Source organism: Furipterus horrens, unplaced genomic scaffold (genome assembly GCF_987537825.1).
Source record: "Furipterus horrens unplaced genomic scaffold, mFurHor1.1.pri manual_scaffold_12, whole genome shotgun sequence".
NCBI lineage: Eukaryota > Metazoa > Chordata > Mammalia > Chiroptera > Furipteridae > Furipterus > Furipterus horrens.
In genome coordinates this window covers 66,992,130-67,005,744 of record NW_028327182.1, presented here as the reverse complement: position 1 = coordinate 67,005,744, position 13,615 = coordinate 66,992,130, and the positions used below count along the sequence as shown (strand labels likewise).

The 13,615-nt window shown below is 39.2% G+C and overlaps 1 protein-coding gene across 1 annotated transcript in view; it reads right to left on the bottom strand.

Annotated features, from left to right (window-relative positions):
* TNFSF13B (TNF superfamily member 13b) overlaps positions 1-1,549 on the bottom strand; it is a 61,513-nt gene extending 59,964 nt beyond the window's left edge. Inside the window, exons 1-2 of the mRNA XM_090258593.1 lie at positions 1,027-1,549; positions 837-924 (exon numbers count right to left, since the gene is read on the bottom strand). Of these exons, the coding sequence (XP_090114719.1) occupies positions 837-924; positions 1,027-1,377 (439 nt within the window). The 5' untranslated portion in view covers positions 1,378-1,549. The remainder of the gene's footprint in view (positions 1-836; positions 925-1,026) is intronic.
* Between the last annotated feature and the right edge of the window lie 12,066 nt (positions 1,550-13,615).

The window sequence follows — 13,615 nt, the reverse complement described above, 5'->3', positions numbered from 1 at the left end:
AGTACATTCCTGCCTGGCACATTCTAGGTACTTCAAAAATGTTCTTCAATATAAAAGGGGGACGATGCCAACGATTTGTTAAATTGTGATATTAGTAAATGCAATGTAAATGTTCTTCATCTTTGAAATGAAGGAACTAAAATTGTGCATTTTAGGGGGCCTTGCCAAATGTGAGGTTTCAGGAACTTATAAAATTCTGTGGAACAAATGTAAGATGAAGAAAGAAAGAAACCATTAAAGAACTGTTACAAGAAGATTATGCATATGTGGACCCCCTGAAAACGCACACACTAAGGAAAAGCTTTAAAATCAGCGTATGTGTGTGTATAAAATACATTTTTAAAGCAAAAAAAAAAAAAAAACCAATGAAGCACACACACCTGCTTCATTTTATTTCACAGCATCCAATGCATTCTCAGGAAACGTTTGTCTTTAGCTGACCTTCTATGACACAGGTAGACAAAACCAATTCTACATTCACATGTAGTGGTTTTTTTGTTTGTTTTTTCCCTCTGGAGTGACGGACAATGCTTCTGACATAGTAGTGAACTATCTATTTGATGAGAAATGTGTGCCTCCTTTTCTTCCTCTATGCTTAAAGTATAGCACACACAAATACTCTTATGCACAAAATCTGCTCATTTGAGAACAAAATGTGCTGTGCAGCCTATTAAACCTGCCAGTGCTTGGGCTTGCTGTAAAGCCACATCTGATTTAGATGGAAAATTTCAGTTTCTAGGTTATGTTTATCTCTCACTCCCCCAACCAGTGCTATCCTCCACAGCCGTGAAGGCTGGGATCTTTGACTCCTAAAGGTTTCTGTGCCCCAAACGTACCTGTTTCTTCTGGACCCTGAATGGCACGCTTATTCCTGATGCTTTGACTGGCATTGCTTTCTCCTGAAGCTGGTGGAGCAAAGATCCCCTAAGAGGAGAAAAACCTCAAGTTATGGCAAAGACATCTGAGGCAAGGGAGGCAGCATTGCGGGGAGAACTGCGCCTAGGGCTTCAGCTGCTACAAACTTACTTTTAGTACCGTGGTGGCAGCTGGAGCCTCCTGCGCAGCTGCCCTGGAGGCTGCTGCTCCTGCCTGGGGAGAGCCTGGCAGCTGCTCAGCTTGGTGCTCCTGCAGTTCCTCCCGGAGGCTCCTGAGCTCTGCTTGCAGGGCAGCCACCCTGCAGAAAGACAGCACCATGAGGCAGCAGGACACCAGGGCTAGCAGCAAGGTCAAGGCCAGCAGTGTTCCATCTTTGGAGAATCGGACAAAGGGGTTTTCCTTCTGGGGGAGGATGGAGACACCTTCCTTCAGTTTCATTTCTTCTCTTGTCTTAAAACAACAAGAAAGGCGTGACTGCTTCCCTTCTGTGGAGTCATTCATTTCATTCCTTGAGCTATGAAGGTTCAGGTCTTTAGAATAAGTGACCACAGGGAAAGGATCATTTCCTGTTATCTGTGTTTGTTGATGTCCTACATTGGCTACATTGGCCAGCTTGGCTCTTGCCCTCAGGAGAATTCTCCTGAATTTTCTTCTCCCTGCACTGCTGCATCTCTGTTCCTACTATATAATAGGTCTTCCTGGCATTCGCCCGTCTAGATGATTGCTCAATCAGTCTTCCTCATTTCACTTTCAGTTTTTGTAAGAATTTTAATGGCATCTCAAAACATTCATGCACAAACGAATCCCTTATATCTACTGATCTGACAGAAATTTGAGTTTGGATTAGCCCGCTTGAGAGAACTTCTAAGCAATGTAGGTGTTTAAGGAGCTCCCCCTTTGGTATTATGAGAGAACTGGGTCTGCTCAGGGCCCTGAGGCTTTGCAGGGAAGGGGAAAATGTAGATTAAAGTTCCTGCTGGTGTAATAAAAATAATTAATGTGAAGGTCAAATAAGCTAAGTGCTCTAGCATTGAACTGTACTCAGCTGGAGAGTAATTTATTAACAGCCCTCAAGTAGAAAATAAAATGAAGTGTCCTCAAAGGAGGCATGGAAGTCCACTGGGGAGTAGTCTCTGTATTATTATCTTAGCAATATAATAAAAAGAATGTGACTAAATTTTGCAAACCTATTTAGATTAGATAGGAGGAGGATTATTTACATGCAGGGAGATACATTTCAAAGGGAAACCTGAGTCATCTTATTTCCTTCTGGGACTCACTGCTAGGGAGTCCACCACCCACAGGACAACTCATTCTGAGGAGGTGTCCTGCCTCTGCTGTTCCCACTTTTGGAGCTTCAAGTACCCTTCAGTCTGACACTGTTTTGAGGAGAATCGACCTTGCTTCCACTCCAAATGCCTCAGTCCCATCATTAATTGCTCTTTTCATTAAGCACCTGTGTACTAGTTCACATTGGATTGACTCTGTCCCAATCTAGCATGTATACAAAATGACCTGATTCAAACCAGGGTCACTTTAGTTCCAATTCTCTATTGTTGAACTTGTTGTTGCCAGGACACCAATCTTGAGTTATCTTGATAGCCAGTTCCTGGACATTTCCTGGTTTCTGGATGCTTTGCCCCCAGCACCTACAACTCCTGTAAGGAACTCACACTTCATTGAATGAGTTACTGAGCACTTGCCAACACCTGGTGAGGCACATCTCCCCTGGGTGCCAACACTGTGAAGCATTAGATCTATCTCAGCTCATGTTTCTTCAAAAAGACAATGACAAACACAATTTAAGTAAAAGTAAGTAAGGTCTCCAGAACCAGGATACAAACCCTGGCTCCACCCCTTACTCTGCTTGAGCAAAATATGTAACCTCTCTGTGATTCCATTTCCTCATCTGTTAAATGGTATGATAACTGTCCCTGAGATTTGTAGTGAGGCTTACAGAAATGTAGAACAAACTACATTAAAGAGGTTTCCATTTTTCATATTTTTATTCATTGCGATCATTCATTACATGAAATCTTTTTTTATTACAAAGTCCCCCAATAGACATTTTTATGCATGTCTTGTAACATCTGCAAGAGTTTCCCAAACAAACACCTCCTGAAGACACATCTTCACCTTTGCCAGGTGTCACTGAGTTACCTTCCCATGAGTTCCCATTTACTCACTGTCTCACTAAGTGTGATTTTATCAGACTTACTCATTTTTAACCAATGGGACTGTTACTTATTCCTTTGTATCCACAAGCTCCACAACCTAATTAAATGACTTTAAAATACTTTAAAAAAAACATTAAAATTTATTTTAATCATTACTTTGGTCCCCCAAATAAGCTGTTCTCTAGTCTTCTTTTTATTAAGTATATTTTACTGATTATGCTGTTACAGTCGTCCCAATTTCTTTTCCCTTTGCTCCCCTCTGCTCAGTACCCTCCTTCCCTCTAGCAATCCCACCCCCACTTAGTTCATGTCCATGGGTCGTGCATAGATGTTCTTTGGCTTCACCCTTTCCTATATTATTCTTAACTTCCCCCTATTTTGTACCTACCAATTATGCTTCTTAATCCCTGCACCATTTTCACATTTATCCCCCTTCTCCCTCCCAGCTGATAACCCTCCAAATGATCCTCATAACTATGATTCTGTTCCTATTCTGGTTGTTTGCTTAGTTTGTTTTTGTTTTTATTTTTTTAGGTTCTATTGTTGATAGTTGTGATTTTGTTGTCATTTTAATGTTCACAGTTTTGATCCTCTTTTTCTTAAATAGACACTTTAGCATTTCATATAATAATGGCTTGGTGATGATGAACTCCTTTAGTTTTACCTTGTCTGGGAAGCACTTTATCTGCCCTTCCAATTTAAACGATAGCTTTGCTGGATACAGTAATCTTGGTTGTAGGTCCTTGCTTTTCATCACTTTGAATACTTTGGCCAGCCCCTTCTTGCCTGCAAAGTTTCTTTTGAGAAATCAGCTGATAGTCTTATAGGCACCCCTTTGTAGGTAACTCCCTTCTTTTCTCTTGCTGCTTTTAAGATTCTTTATCTGTAACCTTTGGCATTTTAATTATGATGTGTCTTGGTGTGGTCCTCTTTAAGTCTAGCTTGTTTGGAACTCTGTGCATACTGGTTTTGTATGTTCATTTCCTTCGCCAAATTTGGAAAGTTTTCCTTCATTATTTTTTCACGTTTTCAATTTCTTGCTCTTCCTCTTTACTTCTGGCACCCTTACAATTCGGATGTTGGCATATATAAAGTTGTCCCAGAGGTTCCTAAGCCTCTCCTCATTTTTTCAAATTCTTGTTTCTTCATTCTGTACTGGTTGACTGTTTATATCTTATGTTCCAAATCATTTATTTGAACCCCAGTTTCCTTCCCTTCACCATTGGTTTCATGTAGGTTTTCCTTTGTTTCACTTAGCATAGCCTTCACTTCTTCCCTTATGCGTTTGCCATACTCAAGCATATCTTTCAAGTCTGTGAGCATCTTTATCACAAGTGTTTTGAACTCTGAGTCTGTTTTGTTGGCTATCTCCTCATTGCTTAGTTCTCCCTTTGGAGCTCTGACCTGCTCCCTTTTGGGCCATACTTCTCTCTCTCCTCAACTTGACAGGCTCCTGTGTTTGCCTCTGTGTCTTAGGTAGCTCTGTGATACCTGTTAAGTTGTAAGGGGCGGAGCCTTAGATATTCATCAGTACTGGGCAACCTGTTTCATTATTTTGTGGTGCTGTATGAGAGGGAACAATGTCGCTTGCTAAGCACTTGCCCCTTTTCCAGGCACTTTTCCCACTTCCTGTATGGGACTGGTACCTGTCTAGCTGTTGCCCTGGATGTAGTTCCCAGAGTGGGTGGATCTGCAGACCTTCTAGAGCTGTGGGGACCCTCTAACAAATGGACTCTGCTGAGAGACCAGCAGTTTCTTCCTCTACCCCAACTCCCCTGGTTTTCACAGTCAGAAGCAATGAGGCTTTATTTTCCCCAGGGCTGGAACTGTGAGCTATGCAGTCTGGTGTGGTGCTTGGAGCACTCTCCAGGTGTCCCTCCCTACTTTTTTTAATGAGTGACTGCACTTTCCACCAGCCAGCCACAGCTGCTGTCACTGCCACCACCTCTATACCATGTTCCCTCTGGCCCAGCTCCACTCCTCCTACCTATCTTCATGAGTATTTCTTTTTTATATCTTTGTTTGCTGGACTTCCATGCAGCTCAATTTTCTGGAACTTCTGGTTGTCTCCAGTTTTGAGATAGTTGTAATCATTCTTAGTTGTGGGGGGAGATGTAGCATGACTATCTACACACCCATTTTGGCTGAAACATTAATCTTTCCAGTGGAAGTGCTCTAAGAGTGAATGCACAAACTCTTTTGCATCAGACACCGTGTATACAAGCCTTTTGTCACCGTCCTTGTTTCCATGTCAATCAGGGTGGCAAATACTACATAATGTTCCAATTTTTTAAAAAAGTATTAGTTTGGGAATTATATTAAAAGTTTCTGACTGAAAGCAATTGAAACTGACTCAGGATATATGTATGTGTTTTAATATTACCTGAAAATGTACAATAGAAATAAAAAAATTCAAGGCAGTGCTAGAAATAAGTTACCCCCTTCTTTTACTCAAGACACCCATAGCCACTGCTTCTTTCTGGGAGTTAGCATTCTTCCATTTCTGACTGATCACTAATCTCCATATTCTGTTGTAAAAGTTCCGAAGAGAGAGAAAATCATTCATCGCTTCAGAGAATTCTGCCTGCCTTCATTGCTCTGTCACGCAGAGAACTTCACTTATGACTGTCTCAGGAGAGAGCCACTGACCGGCCCATGTGCAGGCCCTTCTAAAATATGTACCTCATCTTGGATCAAGCAGTGGGAAACCCTGAACATGGAGAGAGCTAGCATTTTCTCCACAAAAGGCAGCAGGAAGACTTCCCCTGATCCAGTCATGGAGAGGCAGTCATTGCCATTTGCATGTCCTCCACAAGGACCATGCAGTTAAATTTCTCTGAAGACAGGTATAAAACCAAGTGGACATTCATCTGCTCTTGACTATTTCTTATTATATAAACAAAAGGAAGTTATTACTTTATAGATTAAGGACATGCTTCCTGTACAGGAAATGGTTTGACAGGAATTCAACTGAAATTCTGTGAAACAACTAGCATGTTTATATTCATTGAATAATGCACCAAACCACAAGTTTATTGAGGGAGAAAAACTATCATACCTGAGCCACAAAGACTTCTCTGTCAGTACTTCAGTACTTTTTACCCACTTCTTCTTCTCAACTGGAATGTAAAACACTCTCCTGCAACATACTTATATGAAATTTAATAAACAAATTGAGATACCACATTCCTTGTCCCATTAGAGTGGGCATTAGGAACATATGAGGGTTTTGAAAAGAATTTAAGTTATCCAAGGGACTAAACTGCAGCATAAAACAAACATTCTCTCTTTGAATGCTTGCTTCTTATATTGAAAACCTCACCAATAATAAACTGGCTTAATAGTGTTATGACTAATTAGAGGTTTTGAAAAATCTCTCCTATACCCCCTTCTCTAAGGAAAAAAGAGTTTCATAAGGATTTGGATCATTCAAACATAGAGGCAAAACTTCTCTAGATATACAGATGTACCTAAAAACAGATCTGGGTAAAAATGGCCTCTAAAATACTCAGACTATGAGCCTTGGCTTGGTAGCTCAGTTGGTTAGAGTATTGTCCTGATATGCCAAGGTTGTGGGTTTGATCTCTGGTCAGAGCACAGACAAGAAACAACCAATGAATTGGAGTTTCTCTCTCTTTTCCCCTCTCTCTCTAAAAAAAAAAAAAAATCAGTTAAGTACTCAGAATATGGAAAATAGTTTGATACAAATAATAATTACATTTCAGAAAAAAGAATCATGCTGTTTTCTGGTAGAAACAGCTATGCAATCAGTGGTATTATAGTTACAGTGAAACTTGAGTTGGAAAAGTAAATGGTAATCACCCTGTATAACTTAATTGAGAAATAATCATATGTTTTTAAAATTAGACAACTCTGGTCATTTCTTATACAAAAAATAATGTCAGTGACTGGCAAGCCTGATTTATCTTTCTTAACGGTTATTAAAAAAGAAGAGTGTGTATGCATTTACTAGAGCTTATTTGTTGTCACTGTTCAAAAAAATGCACTTTGCTAAGAACTTCATTTTCATTTGTGAACATGCTGCATAACTGCTTCCAAATTAAATGTTCTTGAATACTAGTGTTTATTTAAGCGTGTTTTGGGGAAATTTCTGTGTATTCAATACCATTTCAATTATAGTTCAATTTAGTGTGTCATTCTTTACCTGTATAATAATTACATAATAATATTTTCATTAGTATTAAGATGGATATGTGTCAATGTGATCATCTACCTATTTCATATACAGGAGTGAATTTTTCTAATTTATATACACAGACACACAGAATACACATTGACATACAAGGACACTCAAACAATGCTGGTGAGATTGGACCACCTCAAAAACATTGGAAGAAATGACAAAGTAATTCTACTCACACAGGAAATATTACTTACAAAATTCTAGTTTTAAAAATTAATAAAGCTGAGTTTTCAAACATTTTAAATAATTTATTTGATACTTGGTTTATTGAATGTGAGTAGTAAAATAATGGGGGTTAAGAATGTGGACCCTGAAGTCAGACATGTCTGTACATCCAATTTTATGTCACCATCTTAACAGATTATTTCCTGCCCCAAATCTAGAAACTGATTTTGTTTCAATATCCATCTTTGTGTGATGCTGACCAATTTCACACTTCGGTTCTGATAATCATTGCAATGCAGTCCTGGTGACTCCATCCACATGGTCACATAGCTAAGAGTAAACAAATGGGGGGTTTTTAATAATCATATATTGTTATTTTTCCTTTTTGAAAGAGAGAACTGAATTTATTATGTGTCCAAATACAAAAGGAAGATCCATTAAATGCATCTCCACATAATAACACTTTCAATCATGTTCTTTTCTTAAGTTTCATAATATTATTAGAAAAGTGTAACAGAACTTCTGGGCTGCTCCGATTGAAACAGAACCCACAGGCCGTTTAGTTAGGGGCCCAATTGCCCACCGCCAGAATTACAACTCTCAACACTAAAGTTTAGTGAAAAGAAAAGAAACTGTTTAACAGTTAAATAGATTTAGATTATTTGCAGGTTTCTGCTGTTGAGTCCTATGTTCTTTAAAATACCCACAAACACATAGTTCTGCCTCCCCCTACCAAACCAGGCAAGCCTTAGAAAAGTCAGAAACAGCATTTCCCTACTTCCTAGGCACAGTTCAGCTTTACCAGTAGCTGCCAATCACTCAGTTCTGATTGGGAAGGTCCTTTCTGTGCTGTGGTGCCCTCCAGCTCTCAATGCAGAACTGTATGGATTCTCAGCCTCCTTGTAAACTGCCTTCTTCCTGCAAACGGCGTGGATCTCCTCTCCTTCTCAAAACCGCATGGCGAGAGCCTCTTAAAGCAGCCTGGAGAGCCTTCTCTAAACCGCATGGAGAACTCAGCTTCTTTAATCCCCATGGAGAACCTAGCTTCTCCAAACCACATGGAGAAGACCCCTTCACCAAGCTGCATGGAGGGGGCGTGAGCGAGAGCAAGATTGAGAGAGAGAGAGGGAGAGCACGAGACCAAGCGAGAGAGAGAGAGAGAGAGAGAGAGAGAGAGAGAGAGAGAGAGAGAGAGAGCACGAGACCCAGAGACCCAGCTGAAACATCCGCAGCTGCTTATATATCCCTGACTACGTCCTCTGACTCAGTGGGTGTTGCAACCAGTTCTGACCATTCACAGAACCCTGCGCAGGCTCTGTAGGCTCCTTCCGTACTATCCTACAGTTCAAGACTCCTCCCATCTTCTTGGGCCTTGGAAGTATCAAAGCCATTTTGCATAACAAAGACACTAGCAACTAGCGCCAGGCATGCAAAGGCGTCTTAAAAGCTCCTTCCTTTTCCCCAACCCCCAGTCACAAACTCTGGGGTTTGTTTTTGGACACCCCTGTTTCTGTAACAAAAGGACACTTTTCTTCTTATTCTGTCACATATCTACATATAACAACCTAGAAGTGTGCTGGATGTCCACCGACTGCTGTGATGCCTGGGCTACCAGTTTGAGGGTAAGAGAGTAAGAAACCTGGGTCTTTAATGCTACTATTGTGCTGTTGAGTTAATCCACTTTTCATGTTCCCTTATTTGGGGACTTCTTATATTGGGTAATACTTTTCCTTACTCTTTAAACCAATTTGACATAAGATTATATATTAATACACTCAAAGACATCCTAATTCTGCTAGTTTGAGAATATTTATATTTCTACAACTAAAAAACTTTGTACACAATTGAGAAATACTCTGGGTCCCTCGGAGTGGATGAAGAAACTACTCAGATGCTCTCCATGTGAGGAAGGAAGGGAGGGTGTTTTCTCTGAGGAAAATCGCCCTCGTTTCTTTATCAGCCAGGGTTTTTATCTACTTTCCACATGTGGAAATGCATAAGGAAAACATGCAGCCCTTCCCCAAATGGCAGGGAGTGAAAGGGAAATGAAGATCAATACAGGGTTGAAACATCCAGGTGTTTTACACAAGGTCAAAATCATTTCCTCTTACTTAATCATTCTGTTTCTCACATTCTACTGACACGGATTTGAAGCTATACAGAGAAAAACAGAGCAGGTTCCCTTTCTCTTAAAAGCCATTTTGTATTTCTATTCTGTCTTTAAAATCCCCCGGAGGGTGGGATTCAGAGCAAACATGAAAGATAAGAAACCTGCTGGTTAAGTCCTAAGTTCCCATTTTTGGGCGGGTCTCCACACAGTGGTCGTCAAAGTCTTTCAAACCACAACTGCCTGTCTCCCACACACAATAGTTATGAATGTTTTTTCAGAATTTTTCCAAAGGTCCACATGTTAAAAACTACAATGTAAAAAGAAAAGGTCAGATCCATTGCTAGAAAAACTAATTCATATATTTAAAGTCTTATTTTCAGATATATATATAAAACTTAAGTTACTGAGTAGTGTTAGGAAACTTAAGAAAACAACATCTTTAAAAGACATATTTAATGGATGTGCTTTTTCTATTTGAACCCAGAATAAATTTAGTCCCCTCTTTCAAAAAAGAAAAAATAGAAAATCAAAATTGCTGATCTCCTTGTAAGGAGGGAATCACCTCAAACAAAAGAAAAACCAAGGGAAGTCTAGGATATTCTGAGACAAATGCAACGTAAGTACATCTTTCTTCTACTTCCTACCAACTTTTGAAGTTATCTCTCTTTCCTGAGCCAAGCTTCAGGGAGCCAAGAGCATAGAGGCTAGATGCTAGTGAGCCCTTGGATTCTAATAGGCCCTAGAGAGAGAAAAATGATGTGAGGTTATTTTCCCCAAAGAAAGACTTTACAGTTTTGTATCTGAGACTGGAATCTCAGTGCATCTTGGAATGAATGGGTAAGCAGAGGTAGTTATCATGAGCCCCATATGAGTTCATTACGTTTCCTTGACTTCTGAGAACACACAAAGTAACTAGATGGAAGGGTTCCTCCTCTGGTCCTTCAGACTGGGAGAATATAAGAGAATGAGAGGAAAGGAAAGTCTCCCTGAATGCCTCATCAGTAGACTGCAAGTTTCCTGGTGGGTACAAAGCCGATATACTGGGTTAGAGTCAACCTGATTCCCCACCAGTTGGACAATAATGTACTGGCTCAGTGGGTAAAAAAAACTAATGAGATATTTAGAAGAGATAAGTAGAAGGAGGAGCAGAAAGGAAGAGAATGCAGAAATCCCCATTTGCATACACAAAACAAAGGTTGCTGAGACAACTTGAACTTCAAAAAGAGAAGATTGAATTTCAGGAAATTTTTTTAGGAACTAAAAAAGATCCCCAGAGTTTTCCAATTAGATAGTTTAATAGATGAATTGAAGAAAAAGATTGTCACTTTTGAGTTCCGAATTACTGGCCTGCAGGCTCAAGTGGGAATAAAACCTCAAAACACAAGATGTTTTCAAATGTTTGAAAATAAAAGTTCCCTAATTTGGTGAAGGAAATAGACATGCAAGTCCAGGAAACACAGAGAGACCCAAACAAGATGGATGCAAAGAGGCCCACTATAAGAATCACAATTAAAATGCCAAAAGGTAAAAAATGAGTCTTAACTGCAGCAAGAGAAAAGCAATTAGTTACCTATAGGGGTATCCTCATAAGAATGTCAACTGATTTCTCCAAAGAATCTTTGCAGGTTAGAAGGGATTGACAAGAAATATTCGAAGTTGTGAAAAGCAGAGACCTACAGCCAAATTGCTGTACCTAGCAAAGATAACATTTAGAATTGAAGGGCAGATAAAGTCCTTTCCAGACAAGGTAAAGCTAAAGGAGTTCATCATCACTAAGCCACTATTAAATGAAATGTTAAAGGGACTTATTTAAGAAATAGAAGACAATCAAAACCAGGAACAATAAGATGGCAATAAATAATTGTCTATCAACAATTGAATCTAAAAAGCAAAGCAAATAAGAACAGAGACAGAATCATGGATACCAAGAGTGCTTTGATGGTTGCCAGGTGAGTGGGGGTTAGGGTTAGGTTAGGGTTAGGGAAAGGGTGAAGAGGTGAGGGGATTAAGAAGTAAAAAATAGGTATTTACAGAATAGCCATGGGGATGTAAATTACAGTATAGGAAATGGAGTAGTCAAAAAACTTACACACATGAGTCATGGACATGAACAATGGTGTGGGGAATTGCCTGAGGGAGTTGCGGGTGTTGGGTGGAGGGGGGCAAAAGGGGAAAATTGGGATGACCGTAATAGCATAATCAATAAAAAGTAATAAAAAAAAAAAAACTCCACTGAGCTAACACTTCACAGCCACTAGCATGGACATACTAAAAAAATATGGAGAACAACAAGAGTCAGCGAGGATATGGAGAAATGTTGAATACATTGCTGGTAGGAATATTGAATGGAGAAGATACTTCGGAAAAACAGTCTAGCAGTTCTTAAATTATTAAAAAAGGAGTGAGCATATAACCCAAGATTTCCACTCTTAGGTGTATATCCAGAAGCATGAGAATATATATTCATACAAAAACATGTGCATGATTGTTCGTAGCAGCATTATTCCTAATAGCAAAAAGTTGAAATAATCCAAAGGTCCATTAAGTGATGGTTGAATACATAAAATGTGATACATCCACCTTTTATGTGTGATGTTATTCAGCCATGAAAAGAAATAAAATGCTGATAGTGCTACAACATGAATGAACCTTGAAAACAGTGCAAATGAGAGAAACCAGTTACAAAAGAATATGTACTATATGATTTAATTCATTTGCAATTTCCAAAATAGGCATCTCTATTTATACAGAAAGTGGATTTGTGGTTACCTAAGTTTAGGGGCATTGGCAGGAAATGGGGAGTGACTGCTAATGGATACAGGGTTTCTTTTGGGGGTGATGAAAATGTTCTAAAAGAGATTGTTGTTTTCAATTTGTATCACAACTATGTGAAAAACACTGAAAAATTATTGCATTGTACCTTTAAATGGGTGTAATATGTTGCATGTAAATTATATTTTAATAAAGCTGTTAAAATGGGTGAGACCATTTAGTAATATTCTAAGTAAAACAAAATCTTGGATTCAAATGATAGTAGTGGAGCTGGAGAGAAGTGGACGGATTCAAGATATATTTGGTACGTAACTGATGGGAGGGAGTGCAGGAGAATAGCGCATGAAAACTTATATATCTCTGCCTTTAATGCCTGGATGATTAGGAGAACACACAAAATTTTTAAGAGAAATACCAGGAGGTCAAATTAAGTTTATAATGAGTTTTAAGTGCCTATAAAACAAAGTTATGAGCATTTTTCATTCTTTTCTACTGTGCAGCACCTGTTATTTGCTTTGGCAAATCTTCCTTCTGATGATTTGGAGCCTATCTTCCAGTACAAGATATTCTTACAGCTAAGATGCAGGTTCTGTACATGACCCAGCTTTTATTGACCAGGCTTAAAGGTGGAGACTGGTGATAAGGAAATGAAAGGCCATACAAAATCCATGCTAATGTGGGCAGTTGCAGTGAGCAGCAGCAGCAGCATCCAGGTGCAGATTTCAGAGCTTCAGCACCTGTGATTCTAGCAGTAGGTTCCCAAATGTGTGAATGCAAATGTTGGTGCAGCCTCAAGGATCTGTTCTGGGTGACAATATCAATGGTATTTTTATGGGTCCAATTCTGCATTGTAGAACCTAGGATCTAGCCTGAGGAATTTGAACATTTAAAGTATCAGGGAATGAGAGATGTTCCTAAATGAGAAAGAGAATGAGGTGTTTCATTCAACTATTTGCAGATAGTTGGCCCTTGATAGTTTGAAACAAGTTTTGTATCCTTGTTCAGAATTTGAATGAATGGATTAGCTTAATCTTCAACTAGAAAACTCCTGATGTTGTTGAGTGTTAATTGCTCACATAAATACACATTGGCTATAAAAGTTGGTGCCATGGCAAAGAACAGCTTTTCTTTGATTACACTGCAGAGTCCACAGGAATTAAATGGGGAAGAGGAGACTCAGTCCCAAACTATTTGCTCTGTATATAACAAGAAGCAAGGTGCCATTTTCTGAAACACTTTTTATTAACAATCTTAACCTATAATCATGTTCTCAACCTACACTTTAATTTATTGCTTCTCTGTTACATACAA